Source organism: Pimephales promelas, chromosome 10 (assembly GCF_988280905.1).
Source record: "Pimephales promelas chromosome 10, fPimPro1.hap1.1, whole genome shotgun sequence".
NCBI classification, from domain to species: domain Eukaryota; kingdom Metazoa; phylum Chordata; class Actinopteri; order Cypriniformes; family Leuciscidae; genus Pimephales; species Pimephales promelas.
The window spans coordinates 328,669-341,924 of record NC_142778.1 but is presented as its reverse complement, the minus strand read 5'-3'; the positions used below and the strand labels follow the sequence as shown (position 1 = coordinate 341,924).

The 13,256-nt window shown below is 42.0% G+C and overlaps 1 protein-coding gene across 1 annotated transcript in view; it reads left to right on the top strand.

Annotated features, from left to right (window-relative positions):
* shank2a (SH3 and multiple ankyrin repeat domains 2a) overlaps nucleotides 1–13,040 on the top strand; it is a 66,253-nt gene extending 53,213 nt beyond the window's left edge. The window contains exons 17-22 of the mRNA XM_089135246.1: nucleotides 5,842–5,977; nucleotides 6,575–6,655; nucleotides 6,775–6,890; nucleotides 7,324–7,438; nucleotides 8,096–10,277; nucleotides 11,371–13,040. Of these exons, the coding sequence (XP_088991372.1) occupies nucleotides 5,842–5,977; nucleotides 6,575–6,655; nucleotides 6,775–6,890; nucleotides 7,324–7,438; nucleotides 8,096–10,277; nucleotides 11,371–11,848 (3,108 nt within the window). The 3' untranslated portion in view covers nucleotides 11,849–13,040. The remainder of the gene's footprint in view (nucleotides 1–5,841; nucleotides 5,978–6,574; nucleotides 6,656–6,774; nucleotides 6,891–7,323; nucleotides 7,439–8,095; nucleotides 10,278–11,370) is intronic.
* Nucleotides 13,041–13,256: the final 216 nt, after the last annotated feature.

Here is a 13,256-nt window from a genome sequence, read left to right as displayed (position 1 = left end):
GACAGTGGTACCCCTTACGTTTTTTTTTTTTCGGGCGAAAAAAATTAAGGTTCTCCAATCTTCTCAAAACTCTGGATTCTGATAGAGGACCATGAGACTTAAACCTGAGTGCAAAAATGGAGGCTCTAGACCCTTCCAGAGCTGAGATATCGAAACTCAAAAAATCGACCCGAAAAAAAAATGACAGTGGTACCCCTTACGTTTTTTTTTTCGGGCGAAAAATTAAGGTTCTCCAATCTTCTCAAAACTCTGGATTCTGATAAAGGGCCATGAGACTTAAACCTGAGTGCAAAAATGGAGGCTCTAGACCCTTCCAGAGCTGACATATTGAAACTCAAAAATTCGACCCTGAAAAAAACGACAGTGGTACCCCTTATGTTTTTTTTTTTTTCGGGCGAAAAATTAAGGTTCTCCAATCTTCTCAAAACTCTGGATTCTGATAGAGGGCCATGAGACTTATACCTGAGTGCAAAAATTGAGGCTCTAGACCCTTCCAGAGCTGAGATATCGAAACTCTAAAATTCGACCCGAAAAAAAAACGACAGTGGTACCCCTTTCGTTTTTTTTTTTTCGGGCGAAAAATTAAGGTTCTCCAATCTTCTCAAAACTCTGGATTCTGATAGAGGGCCATGAGACTTAAACCTGAGTGCAAAAATGGAGGCTCTAGACCCTTCCAGAGCTGAGATATCGAAACTCAAAAATTCGACCCGAAAAAAAAAACGACAGTGGTACCCCTTACGTTTTTTTTTTTCGGGCGAAAAATTAAGGTTCTCCAATCTTCTCAAAACTCTGGATTCTGATAGAGGGCCATGAGACTTAAACCTGAGTGCAAAAATGGAGGCTCTAGACCCTTCCAGAGCTGAGATATCGAAACTCAAAAATTCGACCCGAAAAAAAAACGACAGTGGTACCCCTTTCGTTTTTTTTTTTCGGGCGAAAAATTAAGGTTCTCCAATCTTCTCAAAACTCTGGATTCTGATAGAGGGCCACGAGACTTAAACCTGAGTGCAAAAATGGAGGCTCTAGACCCTTCCAGAGCTGAGATATCGAAACTCAAAAATTCGACCCGAAAAAAAAAACGACAGTGGTACCCCTTACGGTTTTTTTTTTTCGGGCGAAAAATGAAGGTCCTCCAATCTTCTCAAAACTTTGGATTCTGATAGAGGGCCATGAGACTTAAACCTGAGTGCAAAAATGGAGGCTCTTGACCCTTCCAGAGCTGAGATATCGAAACTCAAAAATTCGACCCGAAAAAAAAAAACGACAGTGGTACCCCTTACGTTTTGTTTTTTTTTTCGGGCGAAAAATTAAGGTTCTCCAATCTTCTCAAAACTCTGGATTCTGATAGAGGACCATGAGACTTAAACCTGAGTGCAAAAATGGAGGCTCTAGACCCTTCCAGAGCTGAGATATCGAAACCCAAAAAATCGACCCGAAAAAAAAACGACAGTGGTACCCCTTACGTTTTTTTTTTGGGCGAAAAATTAAGGTTCTCCAATCTTCTCAAAACTCTGGATTCTTATAAAGGGCCATGAGACTTAAACCTGAGTGCAAAAATGGAGGCTCTAGACCCTTCCAGAGCGGAGATATCGAAACTCAAAAATTCGACCCTGAAAAAAAACGACAGTGGTACCCCTTACGGTTTTTTTTTTTCGGGCGAAAAATTAAGGTTCTCCAATCTTCTCAAAACTCTGGATTCTGATAGAGGGCCATGAGACTTATACCTGAGTGCAAAAATGGAGGCTCTAGACCCTTCCAGAGCTGAGATATCGAAACTCAAAAATTCGACCCGAAAAAAAAAACGACAGTGGTACCCCTTACGTTTTGTTTTTTTTCGGGCGAAAAATTAACGTTCTCCAATCTTCTCAAAACTCTGGATTCTGATAAAGGGCCATGAGACTTAAACCTGAGTGCAAAAATGGAGGCTCTAGACCCTTCCAGAGCTGACATATTGAAACTCAAAAATTCGACCCTGAAAAAAAACGACAGTGGTACCCCTTACGTTTTTTTTTTTCGGGCGAAAAATTAAGGTTCTCCAATCTTCTCAAAACTCTGGATTCTGATAAAGGGCCATGAGACTTAAACCTGAGTGCAAAAATGGAGGCTCTAGACCCTTCCAGAGCTGAGATATTGAAACTCAAAAATTCGACCCTGAAAAAAAACGACAGTGGTACCCCTTACGTTTTTTTTTTTTCGGGCGAAAAATTAAGGTTCTCCAATCTTCTCAAAACTCTGGATTCTGATAGAGGGCCATGAGACTTATACCTGAGTGCAAAAATGGAGGCTCTAGACCCTTCCAGAGCTGAGATATCGAAACTCAAAAATTCGACCCGAAAAAAAAACGACAGTGGTACCCCTTACGTTTTTTTTTTTTCGGGCGAAAAATTAAGGTTCTCCAATCTTCTCAAAACTCTGGATTCTGATAGAGGACCATGAGACTTAAACCTGAGTGCAAAAATGGAGGCTCTAGACCCTTCCAGAGCTGAGATATCGAAACTCAAAAAATCGACCCGAAAAAAAAATGACAGTGGTACCCCTTACGTTTTTTTTTTCGGGCGAAAAATTAAGGTTCTCCAATCTTCTCAAAACTCTGGATTCTGATAAAGGGCCATGAGACTTAAACCTGAGTGCAAAAATGGAGGCTCTAGACCCTTCCAGAGCTGACATATTGAAACTCAAAAATTCGACCCTGAAAAAAACGACAGTGGTACCCCTTATGTTTTTTTTTTTTCGGGCGAAAAATTAAGGTTCTCCAATCTTCTCAAAACTCTGGATTCTGATAGAGGGCCATGAGACTTATACCTGAGTGCAAAAATTGAGGCTCTAGACCCTTCCAGAGCTGAGATATCGAAACTCTAAAATTCGACCCGAAAAAAAAACGACAGTGGTACCCCTTTCGTTTTTTTTTTTTCGGGCGAAAAATTAAGGTTCTCCAATCTTCTCAAAACTCTGGATTCTGATAGAGGGCCATGAGACTTAAACCTGAGTGCAAAAATGGAGGCTCTAGACCCTTCCAGAGCTGAGATATCGAAACTCAAAAATTCGACCCGAAAAAAAAAACGACAGTGGTACCCCTTACGTTTTTTTTTTTCGGGCGAAAAATTAAGGTTCTCCAATCTTCTCAAAACTCTGGATTCTGATAGAGGGCCATGAGACTTAAACCTGAGTGCAAAAATGGAGGCTCTAGACCCTTCCAGAGCTGAGATATCGAAACTCAAAAATTCGACCCGAAAAAAAAACGACAGTGGTACCCCTTTCGTTTTTTTTTTTCGGGCGAAAAATTAAGGTTCTCCAATCTTCTCAAAACTCTGGATTCTGATAGAGGGCCATGAGACTTATACCTGAGTGCAAAAATGGAGGCTCTAGACCCTTCCAGAGCTGAGATATCGAAACTCAAAAATTCGACCCGAAAAAAAAAACGACAGTGGTACCCCTTACGGTTTTTTTTTTCGGGCGAAAAATGAAGGTCCTCCAATCTTCTCAAAACTTTGGATTCTGATAGAGGGCCATGAGACTTAAACCTGAGTGCAAAAATGGAGGCTCTTGACCCTTCCAGAGCTGAGATATCGAAACTCAAAAATTCGACCCGAAAAAAAAACGACAGTGGTACCCCTTATGTTTTTTTTTTTCGGGTGAAAAATTAAGGTTCTCCAATCTTCTCAAAACTCTTGATTCTGATAGAGGGCCATGAGACTTAAACCTGAGTGCAAAAATGGAGGCTCTAGACCCTTCCAGAGCTGAGATATCGAAACTCAAAAATTCGACCCGAAAAAAAAACGACAGTGGTACCCCTTACGTTTTTTTTTTTCGGGCGAAAAATTAAGGTTCTCCAATCTTCTCAAAACTCTGGATTCTGATAGAGGGCCATGAGACTTATACCTGAGTGCAAAAATTGAGGCTCTAGACCCTTCCAGAGCTGAGATATTGAAACTCAAAAATTCGACCCTGAAAAAAAACGACAGTGGTACCCCTTACGTTTTTTTTTTTCGGGCGAAAAATTAAGGTTCTCCAATCTTCTCAAAACTCTGGATTCTGATAGAGGACCATGAGACTTAAACCTGAGTGCAAAAATGGAGGCTCTAGACCCTTCCAGAGCTGAGATATTGAAACTCAAAAATTCGACCCTGAAAAAAAACGACAGTGGTACCCCTTACGTTTTTTTTTTTCGGGCGAAAAATTAAGGTTCTCCAATCTTCTCAAAACTTTGGATTCTGATAAAGGGCCATGAGACTTAAACCTGAGTGCAAAAATGGAGGCTCTAGACCCTTCCAGAGCTGAGATATCGAAACTCAAAAATTCGACCCGAAAAAAAAAACGACAGTGGTACCCCTTACGGTTTTTTTTTTTTCGGGCGAAAAATGAAGGTTCTCCAGTCTTCTCAAAACTTTGGATTCTGATAGAGGGCCATGAGACTTAAACCTGAGTGCAAAAATGGAGGCTCTAGACCCTTCCAGAGCTGAGATATCGAAACTCAAAAATTCGACCCGAAAAAAAAAACGACAGTGGTACCCCTTACGTTTTGTTTTTTTTTCGGGCGAAAAATTAAGCTTCTCCAATCTTCTCAAAACTCTGGATTCTGATAAAGGGCCATGAGACTTAAACCTGAGTGCAAAAATGGAGGCTCTAGACCCTTCCAGAGCTGAGATATCGAAACTCAAAAATTCGACCCGAAAAAAAAAGACAGTGGTACCCCTTACGTTTTTTTTTTTCGGGCGAAAAATTAAGGTTCTCCAATCTTCTCAAAACTCTGGATTCTGATAGAGGACTATGAGACTTAAACCTGAGTGCAAAAATGGAGGCTCTAGACCCTTCCAGAGCTGAGATATCGAAACTCAAAAATTCGACCCGAAAAAAAAAACGACAGTGGTACCCCTTACGTTTTTTTTTTTTTCGGGCGAAAAATTAAGGTTCTCCAATCTTCTCAAAACTCTGGATTCTGATAAAGGGCCATGAGACTTAAACCTGAGTGCAAAAATGGAGGCTCTAGACCCTTCCAGAGCTGAGATATCGAAACTCAAAAATTCGACCCTGAAAAAAAACGACAGTGGTACCCCTTACGTTTTTTTTTTTCGGGCGAAAAATTAAGGTTCTCCAATCTTCTCAAAACTCTGGATTCTGATAGAGGGCCATGAGACTTAAACCTGAGTGCAAAAATGGAGGCTCTAGACCCTTCCAGAGCTGAGATATCGAAACTCAAAAATTCGACCCTGAAAAAAAACGACAGTGGTACCCCTTACGTTTTTTTTTTTCGGGCGAAAAATTAAGGTTCTCCAATCTTCTCAAAACTCTGGATTCTGATAGAGGGCCATGAGACTTAAACCTGAGTGCAAAAATGGAGGCTCTAGACCCTTCCTGAGCTGAGATATTGAGATCCCACGTAGCATTTATGCCATTATAAAAATAGTGGGTTCGTGGACGGTGGAATTATGGGCTGGCGCTTGGTGTCACAGACTCAGGGGGCCCACTGAGTGCAGTAGAATATAAATGAAATCATTGATTGATTCACTTCTCGAAGCTGTATTGTGGTTAAATCTCCACACTTCTGCTATATTTCTCTCGTCATCAGGACCCAGTTCTCTGTGTTCAGTGAGAGAGAGAGAGAGAGAGCAGGTCAAACCAATCTAACTCTATCACAATTCACTTCAGACTGCACATGATTCACTGAGAACAACAGACTCGGAAGAATTATTCATTTGCGTCACTGGTTGTGATTTTAAATACGGGGCAGATATTCTCCATCGCTAGTTCAATCTCTTCTGTCATCCTCTGAAATAATCTGCATGATGTAATCACTGTTCACCAGTAACCTGTGACCTGTGTGTGTGTGTGTGTGTGTGACAGGTCAATCATCAGGATGTGGTGAAGATGGGGCATCGGCAGGTCGTAAACATGATTAAACACGGAGGAAACCGACTCGTCATTAAAGTGGTGAGAGTCAGCAGGAATCCGGAGCAAGACGACAAAACCCGGAAGAAAGGTACGACAATCCCTCGAGGAATCGCACGGCACTGCTGCTAGTGCTCGACCGACACACTAACGATAATATGTTCTAAGAACGATTTTCTTATTGTATTTCTGAATGTTTTCTGAAAATTCTAAATGTTCTGCTCTTTAAACATGTTTTTTCTTGGTCATGTGACCGTTAAGCAAACGATACATTGTATCATTCTTCAAACATGGGAACGAATAAACGTTCTGAAACAAGTGACATTTAAAACACAAGATCAACATCCAACTGAAACATTTCAGACAAAATTATGGATTGGGGGGTGCAACAGTATTTTGTAACTAAACATAATTTTACTAGGTTTAGTGTGTTACAATGTTAACATGGTACGGTGAATGAGTGATAAACAGAGCTACATTAACATGGATGATAACTCCAGAAATGGGAAATGTTGTAATGTGAGTGCTTTAATCAGGCCGATGGAATCAGAATGTTTGTTCATTTTGAAAAATCTAAAGTTATGTAATGCTATTATACTGTAAATATTGTTATATGATACAGATACAGAGTACATGATACAGAAAGTAAGGAGTCACATGTGTGTGTGTGTGTGTGTGTGTGTTGTAGCTCCTCCTCCACCCAAAAGAGCTCCAACAACTGCACTCTCAATGAGATCCAAGTCCATGACATCTGAACTAGAAGAACTGGGTGAGTTCAGTCTTACATGTCTTTAAAACTGTGGTCAACCGTTGCAGAGCAGATGCCTGTCTCAGAGACCGAATGCTGGTTTTATTCCTCCTGTCCCTCAGACATTATTGTCTTTGCAGATAAAGTGGAAGAGACTGTGCATCTGCAGAAACCAGCCAATGGGAAAGCCTCTGCAGTCGCCACGATCAAGCCCCGCCCCTCCAGCCGCTGTTCGGCCGCATGCATGGATGTCACTGTGAGTCGCACCCGTTGTCTTGTAGCCTGAAATTACATGCAATAACCAGTGTTCCCAGCCAATACATATTTGTTCTAAGAATGTTTTGCAAACATTTCCATCAAATAATGAAAATATTTTTTTTAATAAACCCTGAACAGAAACGTTAAAACGTTTCTTGGTTATTTTATCATACTGCAAACATTATGGGAGTGATTCTTTTGAATGTTCTCTAAAAGTTCTGTAACGGTTAGATGGTAGATGTTTTGGGTAACATTTTTAGAACATTATTAAAGACAAGATATCTAAACAAACATTCTACTATTGTTCCTGGAAGAGTGTTTGTTCATAACTTCTGAGAATGTACCTTGTTAGCTGGGTTAGATTATAATTGTGATTGATGATTAAAACGATCTGAAACTGTATGTGTGTGTGTTTGCAATCTGATTTACAGCAGTCCAGCTCTGAAAGGCCCGGAGTCGCTATAGTTCCTCCTAATGTTCCTGGGAGATCCCATGGAAGTTACATTCGTGTGCCAAAAAGCTCCATGAAAAGACAAAAATCCATTGGTAAATAATCTATTTCTGCCTTTTCCACTTCGCATCAGAACTGCTTCATGAATGAAAAGGATTCTTATTAAAATAATTGGTTAAATTCACTCATGACACTCATTGACCAAACAGAAACTGTTGAGAATTTTTATTTTATTCAAAGCACATTGAAATTACAGCCATTAACTAATAGACTCACATATGTGTGTGTGTGTAAATGATTCTGCAAATGTTTTAACACAGATATCACAATTCATCAGTAAGTTTGTACTTAAACTAACTGAATGTAAATACAACTGAAACCACAAAAAATGAACCTCATCAACTCATGGTTCGCTTTAGACTTTCTACTCTACGTAACTTTGCAACTACACGTCAACTAACTCTCATTAGCGTATTAGTAGACTGTTAGGGTCAGCGTTACCCTTCAGTTTCATTTAGCATTTCTTCAGAACTCTTTCAAATGAGCAAAATTAAATTTGGTCAAAATTTATTAAAATGTTTAATTATTTAATTTTTTAAATTTTAAATGAAAATGATTTGAAAAGCAATGACTCAAACAGTCGAATCAGACATGAACTGCATGATTTGAGAATGGTTTTATGAGGATATGTTTGTAACAAAAACAAGTAACTTGTCAACTGGTCTAAACATGTCACATGATCATTTCTCCAGGAATCGCAGGGGAAGAAAGGAAGTTACTGATACCTCCACTGAAGTTCACCAGAAGTCTCTCAATGCCCGACACATCTGAGGAAATCCCCCCACCTCCAGGCGTCTCTCCTCCATCCCCACCTTACAACCCCAGTACTCCTATGAGATATGAGCCCAACCAGTCCATTTACACACAGAGCTCAACAGGCAGATGCCACACCATAGAAAGAGACCAGGTCGCGTACCATCGGCAGAACTTTGAACAATATGACTATCAGACTTATCCAGCCAGCCAGCAAAACATGTGCACACATAACAAGGCCCATGTGCCGGAGAACCCATACTCAGACATAGCTGGCAAACTTCTGTACGTCCCACCGAAACCAGCCCGCAGGAAGGGTATACTGATAAAGCAGCCAAATGTTGAGGATAGCTCTGATAAAACCAGTTCAATCCAGATACCAACCATTATTGTGAAAGAGCCTTCAACTAGCAGTAGTGGCAAAAGTAGCCGAGAAGGAAGCATGGAAATTGAGACTCCCACTTCTGAGCCAACAGGCCAGCTACGACCGGAGGACACCGGAGGGTTCACCGCGAGCAACCCTTTTGCAGCTGCTATTGCCGGGGCCGTACGTGACCGCGAGAAGCGTCTTGAAGCACGCAAGAACACCCATGCCTTTCTGTCAATGGATCTCGGAGACGAGGATTCATCTATCCCCACCCCCCGTTTACGCCAGTCTATGTCCATAGATGAAGGCATGTTTGCTTTTGATAAGAGTTTAGAAATGCATATGGCTCCTCCGGCTCCTTTATTAGGGTTCCAGCGACTTAGAAGTGGAGGCAACATGACAGACTTTACCCTCCCCGAACCAACTGAGCCCTTCACAACACGCACCGAGAACTGCCCCAACACAGGCAGTCCCATGACTCTCAATGATGGAGATTTCCAACACCAGGCCAGAAATAGAGCTGCTGTGAAGGAGCAAGTGCAACCCCCTCTTCCTCCACCTAAAGGAGAATCTCGCAAAGCGAACCTCAACCAGCCACTCTTCATTGACACCAAGCTACGGTCCAATATTGAAGCCAGCTTTGTTGCCACAGCTCAACCAAAAGATTGTGGAGGTTTGTTTAGGCACACAAGAGAGTCCAATCATGCCACAAAGGCGGCGAAGGAACGTAATCCATCCGAGCAGTTGAAGAACAACTATAGCGCGTCGCAACAACAGTCAGAGGGGCTCCTCATGGTCCACACACTAGATAAGACCAAGCCACAAGTGAATAGTCAGTCTGATGGATTCAGACGAGAAGAGTCCCTGGACAGTGATTCCAATGGCAAACGTATAGCCCCCAACTCCCAGCCATCTCATACAAGGACCTCTGCCGCATCCGTGGAGGAGCCTGCCAACTTCTCCTGTGGCATTCCTCTTCCCCCACTGAGCTCAGTGGATTTTGATGAGGAGTTTGACTTGCCTGAACCCTTTCCTCCACCTCTGGAGTTTGCCAACAGCATTGATGTTCCTGAGGACCAGGTTGCAGAGATCCTCAAGCAGAAAAAGAGTCACGCAACAAGGGGACCCTTGCCCGTTTATCCTTGTCATGCGTCTGCAATGAACAGTGTGGAGTCCAAGTGTCTTTCAGGGCTTGCGAATTGCATGAATCCCCACACCTACCCTCCACCACCTCCAGAGAGTTTCGAGCCTGTCACGGACTCAGGCATTGAGGAACTTTTTAGTCGAAACAGTGGGGATCCTCACTTTGAGGCAAACAGCACAATCTCCACAATGTCCAGTGTCTGTACTCTTTCATTTGAGGGACTTGAGGACTCATACATAGCCTATGTAGACGGGCAGGCAGAGGTGGAGCGACCGCCGGTTCCACCGAAGCCAAAAACGAAGCCCATAATCAACAAAAGCAATGCACTTTACAGGAACTCTTTGATGGAGGAGAGCATAGACTCGTTTGGACGGCCACCACCTCCTCCTCCACCCTGGGATGATGTAGCCCAATCTGAGCCTCACAAGACACTTGATCAGCGGGGCTCTAAACTGGGGAGAGGCGCCCATGAGCTCCCGGCCAATGCAGATCCTAAAGTCAACATGATCAGTGAACTCAGTTCTAAACTTCAACAGATCAACAAGGACAGACTTCCGAAACGGGGAGAACCTCTCGACCCACCTGCAGGATCCAGAAGCATTGGATCAAGGTGAGGAGCACAATAAGAGCTTAGTCTCATGTGAGATTTATCTGCAGAAAATAAAATTCTGTAATACTTTATTTGGATAGTCCACTTTAGATATTCTACTGACTGACTAAGTAACTTTACAACTACAGGTCAACTTATTCCCCTAACCCAAATCATAAACTAACAGTCTACTGACAGTCTAATATAGTCTACTAATACTCTAATTACAGTTAGTTAAAAAGTTAGTAGAACGTCTAAAGTGGACTATCGAAATAAAGTGTAACCTAATATTCAAAGGTAGGACTGTGTCTGGCCTATAGGTACAGTAAGTCCAAGCTGTGTAAAGATTGTAGATTAGACACTCCTGGGGTAGATCAAGGACAACACAAATAAAAAAAGATTAAATGCTATCCAAATGTTGTTACAGCTGTGATATAATCTTTTAATACACGGACATGGTTACAAGCTTTACATATGTTAATCTCATGAAATTTGTGACGGATTAACAAGATAAAATAGTCGAGTCAAAGCAAAGCAGGTGCCCTACGCCCGTTTCAGAAGATCTTGGAAGCACATGCTTATCCTGGAACTTCTGCCTAGACAAAGGTCCTTGTATTTGTAACTAAAGGTGTCTCTACATTCGACTTAAAATTATTTTGCTTTACCACCCCCACGTCATCCAAGATGTTCACGTCTTTCTTTCTTCAGTTGAAAAGTAAAGATTACATAATCACGTTGAAAGGGCACACGTGGGACCAACCCGTTTGACCCCATTGAAGTCACTATATGGAGTAAAGTGCTGAAATGTTTTTCTCAAAATCCTTGATTTCTTTTCCACTGAGGAAAGCAAGACATGAACAGCTTGGATGACGTGGGGGAGAGAAAAATATCTGAAGTGACTACTCCTTTAACTGAGTGTGTCGTGTGTCATAGTGTTGGCCCAGATCCGTCACACATCTGGTACACATGGATTCCCCTCATACCAGGTGTGGGTCGACACCATGTTGCTGTCTGCGCTCCTTTGAGCCACATTTATTGACAGAATAGTTTGGTGGTGTTGTCAACACAAATGTTATTTTCCTTAACACACTTCTTTCTGCATATGTGTTTTCAGAGAGTGGATGAGCCAAGCCTCAGGTGCCAAACACAGCAGCTCAGTGGCTTCTTCTTCATCAACACACTTGCCTCCTCAGGCTTCCAGTCCTCCTGAGTCGGGTCGCAGCTCTTCTCTGCAGGGCTCTGCTTCATTAAGGGATGCGTTCAGCCTGCCGTCTCCACCCGTAGTGAACGCGGAGCAATGCCACAGCCTCAGCTCAGTCAGCAGTCGATCGCTGTCCCCACTCACGCTGCTCCAGGCGGCTGCCGACAAGCCTTTCGCTGACAAACCCGTCCTGGTCTGGACCAAGCATGATGTAGCCGACTGGCTGGAAAGCCTCAACTTGGCAGAACACAAGAAGAAGTTCTTGGACAATGAAATTGAGGGCGCCCACCTTCCTAATCTCCAGAAAGAAGACCTTGTAGACTTGGGTGTCACCCGTGTTGGGCACCGGATGAACATTGAGAGGGGTCTCAAACTTCTAATGGACCGATAAAGGTGCGGTAAAGGATATCGACTCGACCAATCCCTCGTCTCCTCCGATGTTCATCAGTCTGTGCTGCATCTCCTGTTGGAAGGGTTGGGATGATCTTCTGGTCAGAACCAATGAACAAAAACTGCAATCAGGAACAAGTCTACGTGCACTCGTTCTTATGATCCGAAGCTTCATTTTAATATCAGGAGCAACTGTAACCAGCAGAGCTGGGAGGTCCTTTTTTACCTTTGATACAGGAATATTTCATCAGGTGTTGTCTGTAAGCGTTCTGTATGTTGTTGCAGAAAACGTGGACAGTTGTTTCATCAGGCTAGCTGAAAGCGTTGGATTCACTCAGGCTTGGACATGCACAGAAACATCCACACATTTCAGGACCTTTGTTCATGATGCTTCTTGTTTTCAATGGGATTGCATGAGGACAAGACGTCGTGTACAGCCTCGTCCATGTTGTTTAATCCTGATGGCAAGAAATGCTACAAAATACACGCAAGCGTTCCCGAACAAACACCTTTTTCAACATTCTTTTGGCTCACCTATTTATTTTAGGTAATTTTGGCATTTTAAGGTTGATTCTGATCTATGTTCATAGGATGACTAAGGCTTGAGAGAGGAAGAGCGTTTCTAATTGAGAGTGTGATGCAGATCTGATATCAGGCCTAATTATTGTGCACCTATAATAATGAAGCCGCAGCACATTAAAGTAGGAACAGGGTTTTGTTTTATTTCGCACTGTGGCTTGGGTCAATGCACTGGTCATCAGTGGGATGGAGATTTAAAGGCAAGCTTGCATTGATTATGGGGTTTATGTGCAGCAAATGATTGGATTTTTGCATACGTGTATTGTTTCACTGAATGATCTGTTGTGGCATTTTGATTAAATTAGTGTCAAAATATTATACAATATACAGATTTAGAAGAAGATCGGCATGAAGTGGAAATTGCCCCTACTTTAACATGAGCTGCAGTTTTAGAGATTCCATAAGCGAGTTTATAGAGGATGTTTTAAGCCGTTATAAAACTTCAATCATGTTTCTTAATATATAAACTGTTATCCAGCATGCAGAATGCATGTACACATTGATTGTGAGAAGTACTTTTTTTAATCTTGTACTGAGAGTGGGATATCTCTGAGGAGAGGAGCAATATCTGCTGCTGAGATCCCAGTAGGACTGATATAGACCACAATATTTTTTTTAAATGTGGGCCAGAAATTTTAAATCGCAAGCCTTTCTTGAACAACGGTTTGCCAATACACTGCTGCTACTGTGAACAAGTCATTTTTATACAATAGATCCTATTTAGATAGCACATATAATAGAGTAAGTGTATTTTGGATTAATATAATTATATTGCCTTTTATAATGCGGTTTCAATGGTGTTGTTCCCACTGAACTGTGGTTTGCCAAAA